The sequence below is a fragment of the Polyergus mexicanus genome, unplaced genomic scaffold (assembly GCF_030449975.1).
Source record: "Polyergus mexicanus isolate NDT 795.1 unplaced genomic scaffold, iyPolMexi1.0 SCAF_10, whole genome shotgun sequence".
NCBI classification, from domain to species: domain Eukaryota; kingdom Metazoa; phylum Arthropoda; class Insecta; order Hymenoptera; family Formicidae; genus Polyergus; species Polyergus mexicanus.
The window spans coordinates 2369479-2384539 of record NW_027223330.1 but is presented as its reverse complement, the minus strand read 5'-3'; the positions used below and the strand labels follow the sequence as shown (position 1 = coordinate 2384539).

At 31.3% G+C, this 15061-nt stretch overlaps 3 protein-coding genes across 3 annotated transcripts; all 3 read right to left on the bottom strand.

The window, feature by feature from the left end:
* Nucleotides 1-67: 67 nt before the first annotated feature.
* Nucleotides 68-2304, bottom strand: LOC138936989 (glutathione S-transferase-like). The gene is made up of 5 exons (XM_070302831.1): nucleotides 2197-2304; nucleotides 1827-1962; nucleotides 1473-1640; nucleotides 1024-1163; nucleotides 68-812 (listed from the first exon to the last, which is right to left on the bottom strand). The coding sequence occupies exons 2-5, from the start codon at nucleotides 1957-1959 to the stop codon at nucleotides 645-647; spliced, it is 609 nt and encodes a 202-aa protein (XP_070158932.1). The 5' UTR covers nucleotides 1960-1962; nucleotides 2197-2304; the 3' UTR covers nucleotides 68-644.
* Nucleotides 2305-4668: 2364 nt separating this feature from the next.
* On the bottom strand, nucleotides 4669-11110 carry LOC138936905 (glutathione S-transferase 1). The gene is made up of 7 exons (XM_070302694.1): nucleotides 11001-11110; nucleotides 9833-9969; nucleotides 9230-9397; nucleotides 8710-9013; nucleotides 6413-6549; nucleotides 5517-5684; nucleotides 4669-5287 (listed from the first exon to the last, which is right to left on the bottom strand). Exons 2-7 carry the CDS (start codon nucleotides 9963-9965, stop codon nucleotides 4977-4979), a joined length of 1221 nt encoding a protein of 406 aa, XP_070158795.1. The 5' UTR covers nucleotides 9966-9969; nucleotides 11001-11110; the 3' UTR covers nucleotides 4669-4976.
* A 387-nt stretch (nucleotides 11111-11497) lies between these two features.
* Nucleotides 11498-14725, bottom strand: LOC138936802 (zinc finger protein 271). Its single transcript, XM_070302521.1, has 3 exons — nucleotides 14359-14725; nucleotides 14115-14282; nucleotides 11498-14043 (listed from the first exon to the last, which is right to left on the bottom strand). Exons 1-3 carry the CDS (start codon nucleotides 14533-14535, stop codon nucleotides 11782-11784), a joined length of 2607 nt encoding a protein of 868 aa, XP_070158622.1. The 5' UTR covers nucleotides 14536-14725; the 3' UTR covers nucleotides 11498-11781.
* Nucleotides 14726-15061: the final 336 nt, after the last annotated feature.

Here is a 15061-nt window from a genome sequence, read left to right as displayed (position 1 = left end):
TGCTTGTCGTAGATATAATGTAACTTCAAATAAATTTTAGAATTTATTTTTATCTACATCATATTAACTGTATCAAGTTGAGTTTTATTTGATCGACAATAAATACATTTTTATGTAAGGTAGAATCTCTATCACCGTTTGTATAAACAGCAACTGTACGATAAATGCATATAATTTGCTAAATAAAAATGCAACGATTATCTGTTTCTACAATATATATTAACAGTTGCGCGAGCGTTGTCATTTGTTACCACTTTAGAAATGGATATGTTTATCAGAAAATCTTTATATCTCGTTAGATTGTTAGATTATTTCGGATATTTTTACGCTGATATATAATGATAAAGCAATTTCTTCTAAAAAAAAGTTTAAAAATAAAAGACTTTGACGGAGTAAATTAAAACATTTCTATTTGATAAAGAAAAATAATTTTAATTAAATTAATTTAATTTTAATTTTAATTTTCTTTGCATTTGTATTTACATAGCAATATTAACGATTGTTCGAAGATTGCAAAGTAATCGATTAAAGCTACTCGCAATTAATACATAATTTTTTTAAATAAAATGTCGCAGAAAGAGTTAACAGTTAAACGTAACATATTTGCGATTGACAAAAAAGTATAAAAATAGAGATTGTTTTATTTATAATTGAGTTTTGGGTCGTTTCTCGATATATGCTTTAATGTTGGGAAGCGCGCGAACTTTCTCTACCAGCTTCTTCAATTCCGGATGATCTTTATTTATATCTCCTGCCAGGACAGAGTTTAGATATTCAGAATACGCAGTCCACAGGAGATCTGCCCACGATAGCTAAAAAAAAAAAAAGATAATCAAAATATATTCTTATATTCTTGCAAAGATAAAAATAACGACCCGAGAAAAAATGGTATAATGATAATAACATGTAATTTTATATGATCATATAAAATTACATATGCTACCCCAGATCTTTTTATGACTGATTATATATAAATTCACAACTGACTATATTATACGTGCGAAATGTTTGAAAATTATTTACCTTGCCACCAACAAAGTATCCGCCGTTTTTCTTAACTTGAGCCTCCAACTTGTCAAGATAGAAAGGCAATTTTTCGAAGGCGATTGTTTTGAGTTTTTCCTTGATAGCGGGATCTTTTTCCCAGTGATAAGTGGATAGAGCTACAAGAATTAATTTATATTGAAATTTTATACAATGGCATTCTTTTCACAAAAGGAGAAAAAAATCACGAGAAAAGAGCGATAATGATATAGCCCGACAATTGTTCAGGAAGCGTGCATGACTTGTTGATTACGAATATAATCTCGGCTCTCTTTTATCGACACAATGTATATAACGTGAATTGTATCAAATGTTGACTATGTACCTCACGTTGACGGAAGAGTCACGAGCTGCACGTATATATTACGTGTAACAGTTACATAATTACCGGTCTATCATTTTTCCGCGCTTGCCTGTATCAATCTTACCTTGTCTTAGATCATCAATAGTCTCGACTGTAGCGTCGATCACCATGGCCTCGAGCTCGTTGGAACCGTATAAATTGCCTTTCTTAGCAACGAAGCGAGCGATTGCCTTGGATTGATGATACGGTTTACCGTCGATTTCCAAGACCGGCACTTGCCCCATAGGCATGCCTAAAATTCATTAAAATTCAATTAAATTACAAAATAATAAAACGTATCTTCAAAAATTAATTTAAGAATCAAAAAATAAGTTTTATAATATTATTAATAAAATACAGGAAAAAAAAAAGAATAATTGAAATTATAATTGAAATCATTTATAATTTTAAAATGATAGTATATGAAATTATAACGTACTAGATTTCACCTTCGGCCATTCGTCAAATTCGAGTCTAACATCCTCGAATTTGATGCCGCTTTGACTTAACAAGTATCTAATTGGCTCCCCAAGGCCAGTGAGATTGAAGTACGTTAGCTTGTATGTAGACATGTTCTGAAAATTATATTTCAGTAAATATATAATATACTTTTGGCGTCTTTTATACTCTTCTAATGCTTGATTATACTCAATTTATTATCCTTGCGCTAGGAAAATCATTCGCATTTATTTTAAAAAATATTTTTACATGTACTTAAAATTATTTATTTCAAAATAACATTTTATTAACATTATTTATATTTAATCAAAGAACAATTTACGAAATGAAAAGATGTAATTCCTCAATACCTTGCTAATAATCCGTAATTTCTAGCGACAATCGAGAGTTTGATAGCCGATACGGAGTTTGTTGCGAACCGAGAACGACTGAGACCTCGCTAAAGCGGTGCCCGACATATTCAGTTATATTGAGGACGTAGGAAGAGAGAGAGAAAGAGAGAGAGAGAGAGAGAGAGAGAGAGAGAGAGAGAGAGAGAGAGAGCTTTGGAAACTCTTATGGAAGAATACTGGAAATTCTTATACATGCACACACAGTAACAAACTAACTCAGTAGACAATTTAATCTGTACGAATAACGTATATACGTGTGTAAATCATAGATAGGAAAGCTATTTTCTCCTAAAATCCGGACGTTATCGTCGAGAGATGTGAAGAGTTAATAATTACATCGATGATGTGTTGAAAACAATTTTTTTATGTATTCCCGTTTGTTGAATATAGAAATGTATGTTAGAATTTTATTGTTATTCTTAGCTTTTATATGACTTTACTACTTTGTTTTAAAATATGTAAGAACAAGTATATTAGCTGAAATCATCGTTGTGTGATTTAATTCAAAATATAAATTATCATTATATGAAGCTCTCTAAAATTACATATTTTAAATAAAATTAATTGACTCCATATTAAGAAAGAGAAATGTGTAATTTTATATTACTATAATATATATGGAAAGAAAGAATAGAGAACATGTTAAAAATTTTTGCACGTAATGCACAAAAATCTAAAACAATATAATAAAAAAAAGATCGTTGGGGATATAATGTAAAAAATATTGTATCTTTCATTATCAATGCAATAATCGTGACAGAAGATAACTTCACGCCATCCAGACAACACTATGCTATTTGTGTCATCAAAACGTGACAAATCAAATATATTATCTATGATAATAACATATGTACTCGAGAAACACACGTTATATGCGATATTACTAGCTAAATAAATTTCTTATAATATTTAGTTAAAAACATATGTACATAATGTTTCGCTTCTGTAAATAATAGGATTATAAATGTAAAATTTTGTAATACAATTTACTTGTCTAATATTTTTCATAAAGATGTATAGCGTTTCAATGTCAACGCGATCTCGTTCTTTCAGATTATCACATTAAATGATGTTCTTTATATATTTATATTATTTGCAACATGCAATATATAATTATGTGAACCGCGTTGTATCTATTTTGTATGTTAATAGAGATAATTTGTTACTCCTCAACTGACTCGACGAGTCTTGTGCGCATAAAAAAGATATAAAAATGCAGAGAATATATTTAACGCTGAAAACATAAAGAAATATTAAGAGAAAAAAATACAATTATAATTAATAATTGAAAAATAAATAATTACGATATTAATATTAAGAGGAAGATAAGATTAAAAAAACATAATTACGAGCCGAAAAATTTAAGCTTTGATTTTTGCTTTGATACGTTATCAATTTTTTATAAATTCTTTTTAAAAAAAAATATATATATCTATAAAAAAAGATATCGAAAAATTTTAAAAAGTTTCTTTGAAAAATATATCAAAAAATCATGTGTCCACAAATTTTAGTAATATTCAAAAAATATTCAATAAATGAAATGTTAGTATACAAACAAATTCATACAGAAATCGCAACAGATTGGCAACTGTGTCTGAAGTTGATGATATAACGTAATAACAGAGGATGACTAAACAGAAACCGAGCAGAATCTGTCAAACACAGATTCTGTTCTTGTATACCTGCTCGATCAATCCGCTATCAATATCTAGTTAACAAACAGAGCTTTATTTCTGCCAATATTCCTCTAACTGTACATACATTGTCCTGTATAAAATTTGCAATCTTTCTGCCAACAAAATTTGTAGCAGTAATATTTATCACCGTGTAATACATAGATCACACGTTTCCAGTTACTCGATGATTAGGCATAGTCCCCCCCTTCGATTCCAATTAGTGTGAGCGAGCTTCGGTTACATTACATATATACTTTGCGATAATATAGCGACATGGCAACCGCAAAAGCCACGTCACAATATCCTATAAAAAGTATTTTCAATGTTGCATTCGCTTGTGTTTCGCACGATGACAAACTAATTATGTCACATTTATTTTATTTATTTTATACGCACCTTTCGCGAGTCATTAGCGCTTTGGAAATATATACAAATTTATTCCGAGATATTTAATCTCAGAAAATCTCAGAATTATCAGACCCGTAATTTTTTTACATTAAAGATTTTCATCTATGTCGCTTAACATTCTCGTTATTTTCGACGAAAAATTTTTTCTTGGCACATTCAGTATAAGTAAAATATTTATTTCAATTTAAATATAAATATAAGAATTATTTCATAAAATGATTAAAGAGAGGTAGATACAGTAAATACAAGAATATAGACATGCTTTAATAGATTCTGAATAAATAAAAAAAGTGAAATATGTGTGAATACAAACAAAATTAGCAACACATATACAAAATAATAAAGAAGTAGCGATTTATTGAAATATAAAATTATAGAATGCAAAAAACAGTCTTAAAGTGTTAAAGTTCCATTAGAAATAGTCTTTTACTATTCTTATTATCGTCGTATTAATATACGAATAAAAATCAACTTTCATAAAGTATTAAAATATATACCTATCCAGTGTGCACATTTATAAATCTATCATACATATATTATACAAATTTATGCACAATGGGAGAAGAAAAAATTGATACTTGATCCAAAGTGACGAGCAATTAACGATCAAAAAACCAATCATCAATAAAAATACAGAAATGACATTGATGATGTTTACGGATATATATCGCTCGGACGCTTTTCAATCCAGCTCTTGATGGCCGGTATCTCCTCGACCTTTTGTTTGAGTTGCTTCAGGTTATCATAATTCTCGATTATATCCTTTTTCATCATGAAGTTTAGATAGTCCAATAGAGCGACAAAAGTAAGATCGGCCCAAGTTAAAGCACCGCCAACGAAATAACCACCGTTCTTTTGCACCTGAGCATCCAGACGTTCCAGGTAATACGGCACCGTTTCATTGACGTTTTTGAGTTTCTCTTCTTTAACCGTTTCATTGTCTTCATAGTGATAAGCCGCAATGTCTATAACGAAAACAAGAATTAATAATAGTTATAAGCAATTTTAATCAAAGCATTTGAAAAGATTAATTTCGTTGAATTAAATTTGCGATGCTGCAAATCTAACCGATATATATCCACAGTATCGATAATTGAGCTCACGAAAATTGTGATTCAAATCATTTCGAATTTTTTTAGTAACAAACAAGAGAAGAGATTGAGAATATAAATAATATATTGTGTCTACACTCACTGGCGCGTAAATCATGTACAGTATCGACGATAGAATCAATTTCTAGAGATTCCCAATCGTTCTTGCCGACAAGACCGTATTGTTTTGCCAAGTAGCGGGAGATAGCTGTAGACTGAGCAATTTTCTTTCCATCTACTTCGAGCATAGGTACTTGGCCGAATGGCGTAGCTGAAAAATAATAATAAAGTGAATGAATATAAAATATAAGAAATTGAATAAATTTTGTTACGATGAAAAGCTATTCAAATTCCTCTATCACATTTTATTTTCTGTATTCTGAAAAAATTCTCTCTAAATTATAAATTTATTATACAATTAAAATGAAACAAATTTATTACAGCAGTAGCGGCAGTTTATCGGTCAGTTTAAATTACGCTAAAATGGTTTACTTATATCAATAGACTGTTCATATACATTGAAAACGTATAGCGAACGCGACATGTTTTTCATGAAACAATTGAATACAGAGTATTGTATTCGCCTAACAATGTCGATTGTCTTGTAAGGTATTGCAATGCATAATAAGAAACAAAAACTTTTATTGTCGCGCATGGAAATAACATTAATTTCCGTTTCTGTGATTTACGCGAGGAAATCCAATAGAATAATAGATCTATATATAATATAATATAAAAAGAATAGTAGAACATTTTATATCTGAAAACAAAAAAATAAATTATAATAAAGATATCACTTAACGCTTTAGATTTAGAAAATGGAAAGAGTAATATTAGAATCATATTTTTTCTCCGCTGATTTATCGCAAATTTTTATAAGACAGATTTGAAGAATTCGATCGAGTCGAATTAATTAAATGGCTGCGACAAATAAATAAACGCTAATACGACACGTGTCATTAATATTAATATTGATCAATGCTTTGCAGATATACATACTCGGCTTAATCTTCGGCCAATCCGCCCTGTCGAAACGATAATCGATGAACTTGGTACCGCCATAATTTAATAGAAAGCGAATCGGCTCGGCCAATGCTTGAATGGGAAAGTAAGTCAGCTTATAGGAAGGCATGTTGCTGAAAAAGAATGTGTTTTATAATGTTTATAAAATAACGGCATCGGTGCTCTCTTATATATGAAATATTCGATGTTACGATATTACAATATTTATAGACTCGACTTGATCAATCAAATTTGCATCTTAAGAATAAAGAAAAGTTTCACTTACAGTTAGCTCGAAATAAATTTTGTAGGAGAGATGAAGAAGACTGTCACTGACATTCCGAGTGCTATCTAACAATATAAAACCAGTCTTGTTAAAGGCATCTATTTATTTATCCCTATAAATTCTCTGTATCCCTCCCACTTCGTTATATCGGCAATGATTACATCATGCTTCAAAGGAAACTTGCAGAAGAAATATGAGCGAATTGAAACTTCCCGGAGAGCACAATGATCAAAAAAAAAAAAATGCAAAAGTATCCGAAAGTTGTTGATTCAGTTTTAAACCATTTAATCATCTTTTGAATGTTATTCTAAATTATCTTTTATCAAATTGCAAGTAACGATACTGATAAAACGGGACTGTAAACTAAAGTTATGAAGGTACCTATCTGCAATCTTACACAAACAAAGATATTCAGAAATTATTACATTCATCTTATACTTAGAATTATCAGATACTCGATATTCTAGTAGATTAGATATAACTTATATTTAATGAAGATTGCTTGTAGAAAACTGAAAGTGAAATAAAGATATACCTTCACACTTAGAGATAATAATATATTGTTGAATGTATTTTTGCTGCACAAATTTTATATTCTTGTAAAAGTAAAAATAACATCTCGTGTATAAGAAAATTATTTACCTTGCCATCAACAAAGTATCCGCCGTTTTTTTTTAACTTGAGCTTCGAGCTTGTCGAGAGAAAAATGCAATTTTTCGAAGGCGACCTGTTTCAGTTTCTTTTCGAAAGCATTTCTTCTTTTTCTCAGTAGTAGGTAGATAAAACTGCAAGAATTAATGTTAAAGTTTTACAATGGCATACAATGACATTCTTTTCGCGAAAGAAGAGAAGACTGCTCTCTCATTTTTTCGCGCTCGCTTATACCAATGTGAGAAAAAATGACGCCGGAGTATTGGCAATCCAAATACGTTAATTGTAATATATATTACCATGGTGGGTTTGATTTTATTTAAAATATAAAATTAACTCTATATTTAACTCTTTCGAGTTAGATATTTCAACATAAATAAAATTAACTATATTCTTGCCAAATACATATATTCCACCAATAGTATTTATATCGCCCTATATAAAATCTGCAATCTTGCTGTCAACAAAATTTGCAGTAGACGCTTAGCATAATCTGTATTTGACAAACTAATCTGATTATCCGAGATATTACAAGACTATTTTTGCAAAAATATTCTTATCAAAATGTATATCAAATGTGTAAATGATATGCTGAAATTTTTTCAAAGAAAGATTAGCATGCTCGAAAGTAATCTTTGTCACGGTGTAACACATACATTTCCAGTTACTCGTTAATGAATCATAGTTCCTCTCTCGATTTTAAATAACTGATGTGGTCTTCGGTTGCATTAAAGATATATTTGCTCTGCGATAATGTATACAGCCATGTCAGGATATCTTATCGACATCCCAAGTTTTTTTCAGTGCTGTATTATCTGCGTTTCGTACAAATTATGCGAAATTTATTGCAAAATTTTGTCAAGATACAATCAGTATAAATTAAATATTTGTTTCAATTTGAGTATGAATATAAAAATTATTTTATAAAATGAGAGAGACCGAGTGGAAGAAGGTACGGTAAATACAGATATATTTTAACAAATTCTGAATGAATCGAAAAAATAAAATCTGCTAGAATACAAAACAAATCAGCAACGTGCACATATATAAAATAAAAATAGCGATTTATTGAAATACAAAATTATATAATGCAAAAATAGCATATTGATTAAGGTTCTATCAGGAATATTTTTACAATATTCTTATTATTGTCGTATTAATATATGTAGGAATAATAATCAGCCTTCAAGAATTAAAATATATATCTATGTTCAAAATGCACATTTCTAAATATATCATACATATATAAATTTAAGTATGTAGAGAAAAAGAAAAATTGACATTTGAATCAAACCGAGACATAACATGATATAAATAATCAACGATTGAAAAATCAACCATCATTCAATGAAATTACAGATCACTCTGCGGACGCTTCTCAATCCAGCTCTTGATGGCCGGTATCTCCTCGACCTTTTGCTTCAGCTGTTTCAGATTTTCATATTTCTCGATTATATTCTCCTGCATCATATAGTTTAGATAGTCCAGTAGAGCGATAAAAGTGAGATCGGCCCAGGTTAGAGCACCGCCGACGAAGTACCCGTCATTCTTCTGTACCTGAGCGTTCAAACGCTCCAGATAGAACGACACCGTTTCTTTGGCGATTTTGAGTTTCTCCTCTTTAACAGTCTCGTTGTTTTCATAATGATAAGCCGCGATTTCTATAAAAAAAAAAAAAAAAAGGATAAAACATTATAAGCAATTTGAATCAAGCATCTGAAACGATCAATTTCGGCGGTATGTCAACAGTATCGATATCTGAGCTCACCAAAATTGCGATTTGAATCATTTAGGATCTCTAATTTCTTAGCAATAAAAAGAAAAAAGTTTTAAAAAATTAATTAAGAGTAAAAACGGCATATTATGTCAATACTCACTGGCGCGTACATCATGTATAGTATCAACGATAGCATCAATTTCTAGAGATTCCCAATCGTCCTTGCCGGCAAGACCATATTGCTTTGCCAAGTAGCGGGAAATAGCTGTAGATTGAGCGATCTTCTTTCCGTCTACTTCGAGCACGGGTACTTGGCCAAACGGTGTAGCTAAAAATGATTAAAGCATATGAATATTAAATCATATGAATATAGAATATGAAAAATTGTATAGTTTATCATAAAAAAACCATTCAAATTTATATCCCTAAAAATTACATTGCAATTATTATACAATGTTTGTGTTTAAATATTAAGAAAAAGAATCTTGATGATTAATAATTAATTTATTATTAAAGTTAAATTGTATATAATATATTAAGAGTCTAATTTTTTGGCAATATAGATTTATTTGTATCATTTATTTATTTGTATCTTAGAATATTGTATTTAAGAATTATATTTTTTTCACTGCTGATCTGACAAAATATTCATAAGTCAAATTTGTGAAGAGAACAGTCAAGCCGATTAATTAAGAGGCTGTGACAGATATATGCTATAATACACATTCATTACAATTGATTGACACTTTGCAGATGTACATACTCGGCTTAATTTTCGGCCAATCTTCCCTATCGAAACGATCGTCGACGAATTCGGTGCCACCATAGCTGAGTAGGAAGCGAATTGGCTCAGCCAAAGCCTTAACGGGAAAATAAGTCAGCTTATAGGAAGGCATATTGCTGAAAAAGATGTTTATTATTCTTCAGTTTCATTGTCATTATAATTCGAGAAATAATCCAATAACATATAATATATGTTTCAATATATAATCTTCTCGGGATCATCTGACATTAATTTAGATTTTATCGGACTAGTAAAAGCTAGATGAGAATAATAGCGTGTCAATTCCAAAGAAAAGTAATTTTTTATTGAAACTGATTATAGTTGCGTGTAGGACACAATTTTTTCTTGGTATAATATCAAATAATTAAATAATCCTTCTTCTTTAGAGAAGAGGGTTTATTAAAATAAAAATTACGATTTGAGATTTATTTAATTACTTGGCATCAAGAAAAATTTGTGTACAATTAATCAGCTTCAATGAGAAATTAATTTTCCTTGAAACTGATGCACTACTATCCGTGTCTGGCTTTTACTAGCCTAGTGGAAATTTAAATTTGAATTCGACATTGAGAGAGCCTTAATAGAGAGCTAATTCTTCAATTGATCCCATATTTTGACAAAAGAAAATTTTGTTACTAAAGAATGCTTGAACTTTATATTTAATTAAGAAAATAAATGTACATTTGAAAAAAAAAACAGATAATAATTATTCAGAAGATTATAATAACTCAGACTTTATATTGTGTCATAAATAAAATTTCTATTCCTTTTAAACATCATCTACATTTCAGACGTACATTTACTTAAAATGATCTTAAATATAAATACCGGCCCTATAGAGACACTTTTATGATATAATGACGTCTCTCTTCCAAAGCATCTCTGATATAAATTTCTGTTATAACGCAATATGTACTCGTGCCGCGATTATTTTGAATAATTCTTTCGATCTCATCATTATTATTGCATTATATTATATTAGAACGATTAATTAATATATATTAATATATTTTTCTGGTTGATTAATAACAAATTGAAATTAACCAATTAGCCAACCGGTAACGGTCTCATGTTATGTTACGTTATTTATAGATTTGAATTGATCGATCAAGCTTGAATATCAAGAATGGGGAAAAGTTTTACTTACAGTTTGCTCGAGACAAATTTTCTAGAGAAGATGAAGGCAAGAATAAGTCCTTCTCTCGGTCACCGACACCGACAATGAGATATGAGATATGAGATGTCTAACAGAGTAACAGAAAGAACCTCTGATTGTGAGACCTGAGATAGGTTGCGAATTGGGACAAACCTCGCGCATGCGTAATATCGCAAGCTATTAGAGAGTATTACCCCAGGTTGAGAACAATAATTACTGAGAAAAAGAGAACATATATCTTTTTTATAAAATTCATATAAAAATGATTTTCATAATATAAAATAAAATTCATAAAAATTTAATATTATGTTTCACAGGACTTTATTTTATTCAATAGATGAGCTATTAGCATAATAATTATATGATCATATGTATAATGATAACAATGCGATAATTAAAATATTAATAAATGATATAACGTATACCATCAAATATTTTAAATATATATATAAACTCGATATATAATATCATTAATAAAAATTCTGCTGTAAAAATTCTATATAATAAAAATCCCTAATAATTATGAAATATAAATATACATTCTATATATAAATATATACACCCATTTTCCCTATATCATAATGATACACAAGATATATTTATCGTAATGCTGATTATGAAAGAGCTAACTCAATATGTGATTATATTCAAAGTGTAAGATACGAATATCTGCATGTAAAATATGTGAGTTATACTACCTTCCAAAAATCTCGTTAAAAAAAAAAAATATTTATCACAGTAGAGTTTTTTAATTTGTATTTCTTGCTTTCCTTTAGGTATGAAACATTTGCCCGATAATGGCAAAGTTCCTCACAGTGGAATTCATTTCGGAAATGTCAGTGTTTTGTTGCAGACCCGACGAAACAACCGTAGTCGCTGTACCCGTTGCATGCGCGTTTATTCGCTGAATGTCGTCCATGTAATCCTTGTTCGTCTGTACATTCAGAGTGCTGTTGATGATATTCAGATGAGCTTGAGGCAATGTAGTCGTGATGATGGGTGCGATAACTGAGGAAGGAGACGTAACTGAAGAAATGCCGCCGGAAATAGTTGTTTGGGGCGACTGGCCGCAGTAGGTAGTTTGTTGCTGCGCATTTTGCACGGTTTCCGACTGATAATTACTGTACTGCGCCTTGCACTTCTTCTCGTGTACAAATAAGCTGCCGGAATGACTGTAAGCCGTACCACAGATCTTGCATGCGTACGGTTTCTCGCCTGTGTGCGTGAATCTATGCTCCTTCAGATACTTTAGTCGGCGAAATGATTTACCACAGGTCTTACAATGATAATTCGCCTCGCCGGTGTGCGTGGTGATGTGGGCCTTGAGGGTGCACGACTTAGCGAACGCCGCACTGCAATATTGACAAACAAACGGCCGATCGCCCGTGTGAGTCCTCTCATGATTGATGCAATTTGAGTTGGATGTGAAACCACGACCGCAGTATTTACACACGTGCGGTTTGTAACCCGTGTGCGTTCTCATGTGAAACATAAGACCGGTGTTTTGCCGAAACGTTTTGCTGCATATGTGACAGAGGAAACGTTTGAAATTCGTGTCCTGTTGCTCCTTGGCGCGCTCGTGAATTCGTAAATGCTTCTGCAACTTAATCTCTTTCTCGAATGACTTGTTACACTCCTCGCATGTATACAACTTCAATTTTTCATTACTCTTTTCCCGACCTTTGTACTTATCTGCGCAAATACACACGCTGCTTGCACCGCAGTTTGCGCAATATTCGTCTTGTCCACCATGTATCTTCATTTGATGTTTTAATAAAGATTTCTTTGTGTCATACGATTTTCCACAAATCTTACAGGGAAAGCCTTTACCCTCGTTATCGGAATCCAATTCTTCCCTGATCCAACTATTTATCAGCTTAATGGCCGATTTATCGTCAGGTGGTCTCTGCGGCTCCGAACATGTTTTGCTCTCGTCATGACCATATCGATCCATGTGACTCTTAAGCCTATCCTGTCGAAAAAATTTCATGTTGCAGACACTACAAATAAATTTTTTATGTACTGACTGATGACGTTGAAGGCTTTTTTCGTTAGTAAAGTGCTTGCTGCAATATCTGCAGTCAAAGAGCAATGTATCGTCGAAAGACTTAAATTTATCATTACTCGAATCGCTATTTAATGAATCTCCCTGTTCACTTTTTATGTTACGTTTTCTTAATTCTCTCGTTGTGCTATCTTTTACGCTTTGCGATTTTTCTTCATGTGCTACTATTTCATCCTTATTGACAATGAGATGAAGTGACATTTCGGAGTATTCTGTATTATTTTCTAATTTTCTTTTGTCTCGAATCTCTTTTAATATAGAAAAAACTTCCTTAGGATTCGCTCTCTTGTGAACATTCAAATGTCTAACCATAGTATCAGTTTTCCTGAATCTCTTATTGCAGATTCTACAAAACACTGGTTCTGGCTTCTCCTTCGTTTTGTGCAGATTAAAATGTTTATGCAGTTTATCCAAACAGAAAAATTGTTTATCACAGTTATCACATTTGAACTCTTTATCATCATGAGTTGATGTGTGTCTATCTAAAGACCTTTTACTGGAATAAAATCTATCACATTTTGGACATTTATATCGCAATTCAAATTCTGACATTGTATCTATTTTACTATCAATATTTTTCATGTTTGTTTGATATTCGCTATTAATATCTCGTTTAATGCTTGTGCTCTTTTTGATATATCTTCTTTGTCTTTCTTTATGATTCTTCAAATTCTCCATAGATGTAACTCTTTTGAACATAGTTAGTCTTCTCGTTCTATGAACTTCTTTTATAACTATTTTATCATGCTGTTTATATTTATTAACGCAATCTAAATCTGGTACATTATCTACTAAAATATTTTCTGTTTGATTAAAAGTATCTGGTTGGTCATGTTTCATAACATTCCTTGATTCTGTCATAAAGATATTCTTCTCTATATTATCTCTATTATCCATATTTAATTCCTTATTGTCCTCTAACTTGATTGTATCCAGGTTAAAAGATTGCTCGGTTTGACAATATTGATCCTGCAAAAAGAAATATAATCAATAGCCTCAACAATGTTGAAATTATTTTATTTATATAAAAATATAGATACTTTTGTAAGAATAAAGTTGCTAGTAACATTTGTGCTCAATGTTATTCCATAGAGTTTTCTAAGCTCCTTATCTGCTTTCTGGCATTGTTTTCTCAATTCGTAGGCAACATTAATTTTCATTTCACACTTGGTACAGATGCTAGAAGGTAAACCATCGTCTTCCTGAACCTAGAAAAAAAGGATCACCTTATACTTTATGTACATGAAAAATAAATACAAATGTAGAGTGGTATGAAAAACAAACCTCCACTCCACCGCACAATTGCAGTTTCTTCGAGAGCAGTTCGGATGTGTTCGCGCTATCTGGATTGTCCCAATTTTTGCGAAAGATGCACTGGTTGCAATGATTCATAGTCAGACAGACGCGGCAGAGACTGATGTCCTGATTTGCCCGCGCCGACATTTCGTCGTCGTCTTGCATCGAGATCGCTGTATAAATATTTTCTTTTGTCCTTTTCGACAAAACGCGAGCGCGTTAAATCATACTGAATTCGCGTCAATGATTTTCCAAGATCGATGACTTTCGACACAATGCCATCGCCAAATTGGAAACGTTGATCGCACACGCACTGTCATACATACATTCGCACTCATCTTACTGTTTTCTTCCAATGTTGTCCTGTTGTCAAGCAGGCCGGGTTTTTCACGCATGCGCAGAATAAAATATGTAAAGCTCGTATCACGGGTTTACGCCTACTAATATCCAATTAATATTAAAGTTATTATTACAATCTTTTTTTATTCAATGTTACAAAAACTTTTTACTTTTCAAGCGCTTGCTTATTTTTTATCGACGATGTCATGTCATTAAGGGTGCGTTCGAAAAACTGTCAGCTTATCAACTTTTATCCAACGAACTTGTCCAATTATTCGATTGTATTTTATTGCAGAAAAGACAGTGAAATGGTATTTTTGTTATTTTAACTTTTGTTACTATTATTATTGTG

Coding starts and splice junctions, on each gene's coding strand:
- LOC138936905 (XM_070302694.1), bottom strand. CDS start 9,965: ATGCCTTCCTATAAGCTGACTTATTTTCCCGTTAAGGCTTTGGCTGAG. Junction 9,014..9,229: donor TATACATGATGTACGCGCCA/GTGAGTATTGAC, acceptor TTTTTTTTATAG/AAATCGCGGCTTATCATTAT. Junction 5,288..5,516: donor TGTACATGATTTACGCGCCA/GTGAGTGTAGAC, acceptor TTTTCGTTATAG/ACATTGCGGCTTATCACTAT.
- LOC138936989 (XM_070302831.1), bottom strand. CDS start 1,959: ATGTCTACATACAAGCTAACGTACTTCAATCTCACTGGCCTTGGGGAG. Junction 1,164..1,472: donor TATTGATGATCTAAGACAAG/GTAAGATTGATA, acceptor TAATTCTTGTAG/CTCTATCCACTTATCACTGG. Junction 813..1,023: donor GATACTTTGTTGGTGGCAAG/GTAAATAATTTT, acceptor TTTTTTTTTTAG/CTATCGTGGGCAGATCTCCT.
- LOC138936802 (XM_070302521.1), bottom strand. CDS start 14,535: ATGCAAGACGACGACGAAATGTCGGCGCGGGCAAATCAGGACATCAGT. Junction 14,283..14,358: donor AATTGTGCGGTGGAGTGGAG/GTTTGTTTTTCA, acceptor CTTTTTTTCTAG/GTTCAGGAAGACGATGGTTT. Junction 14,044..14,114: donor GCAACTTTATTCTTACAAAA/GTATCTATATTT, acceptor TTCTTTTTGCAG/GATCAATATTGTCAAACCGA.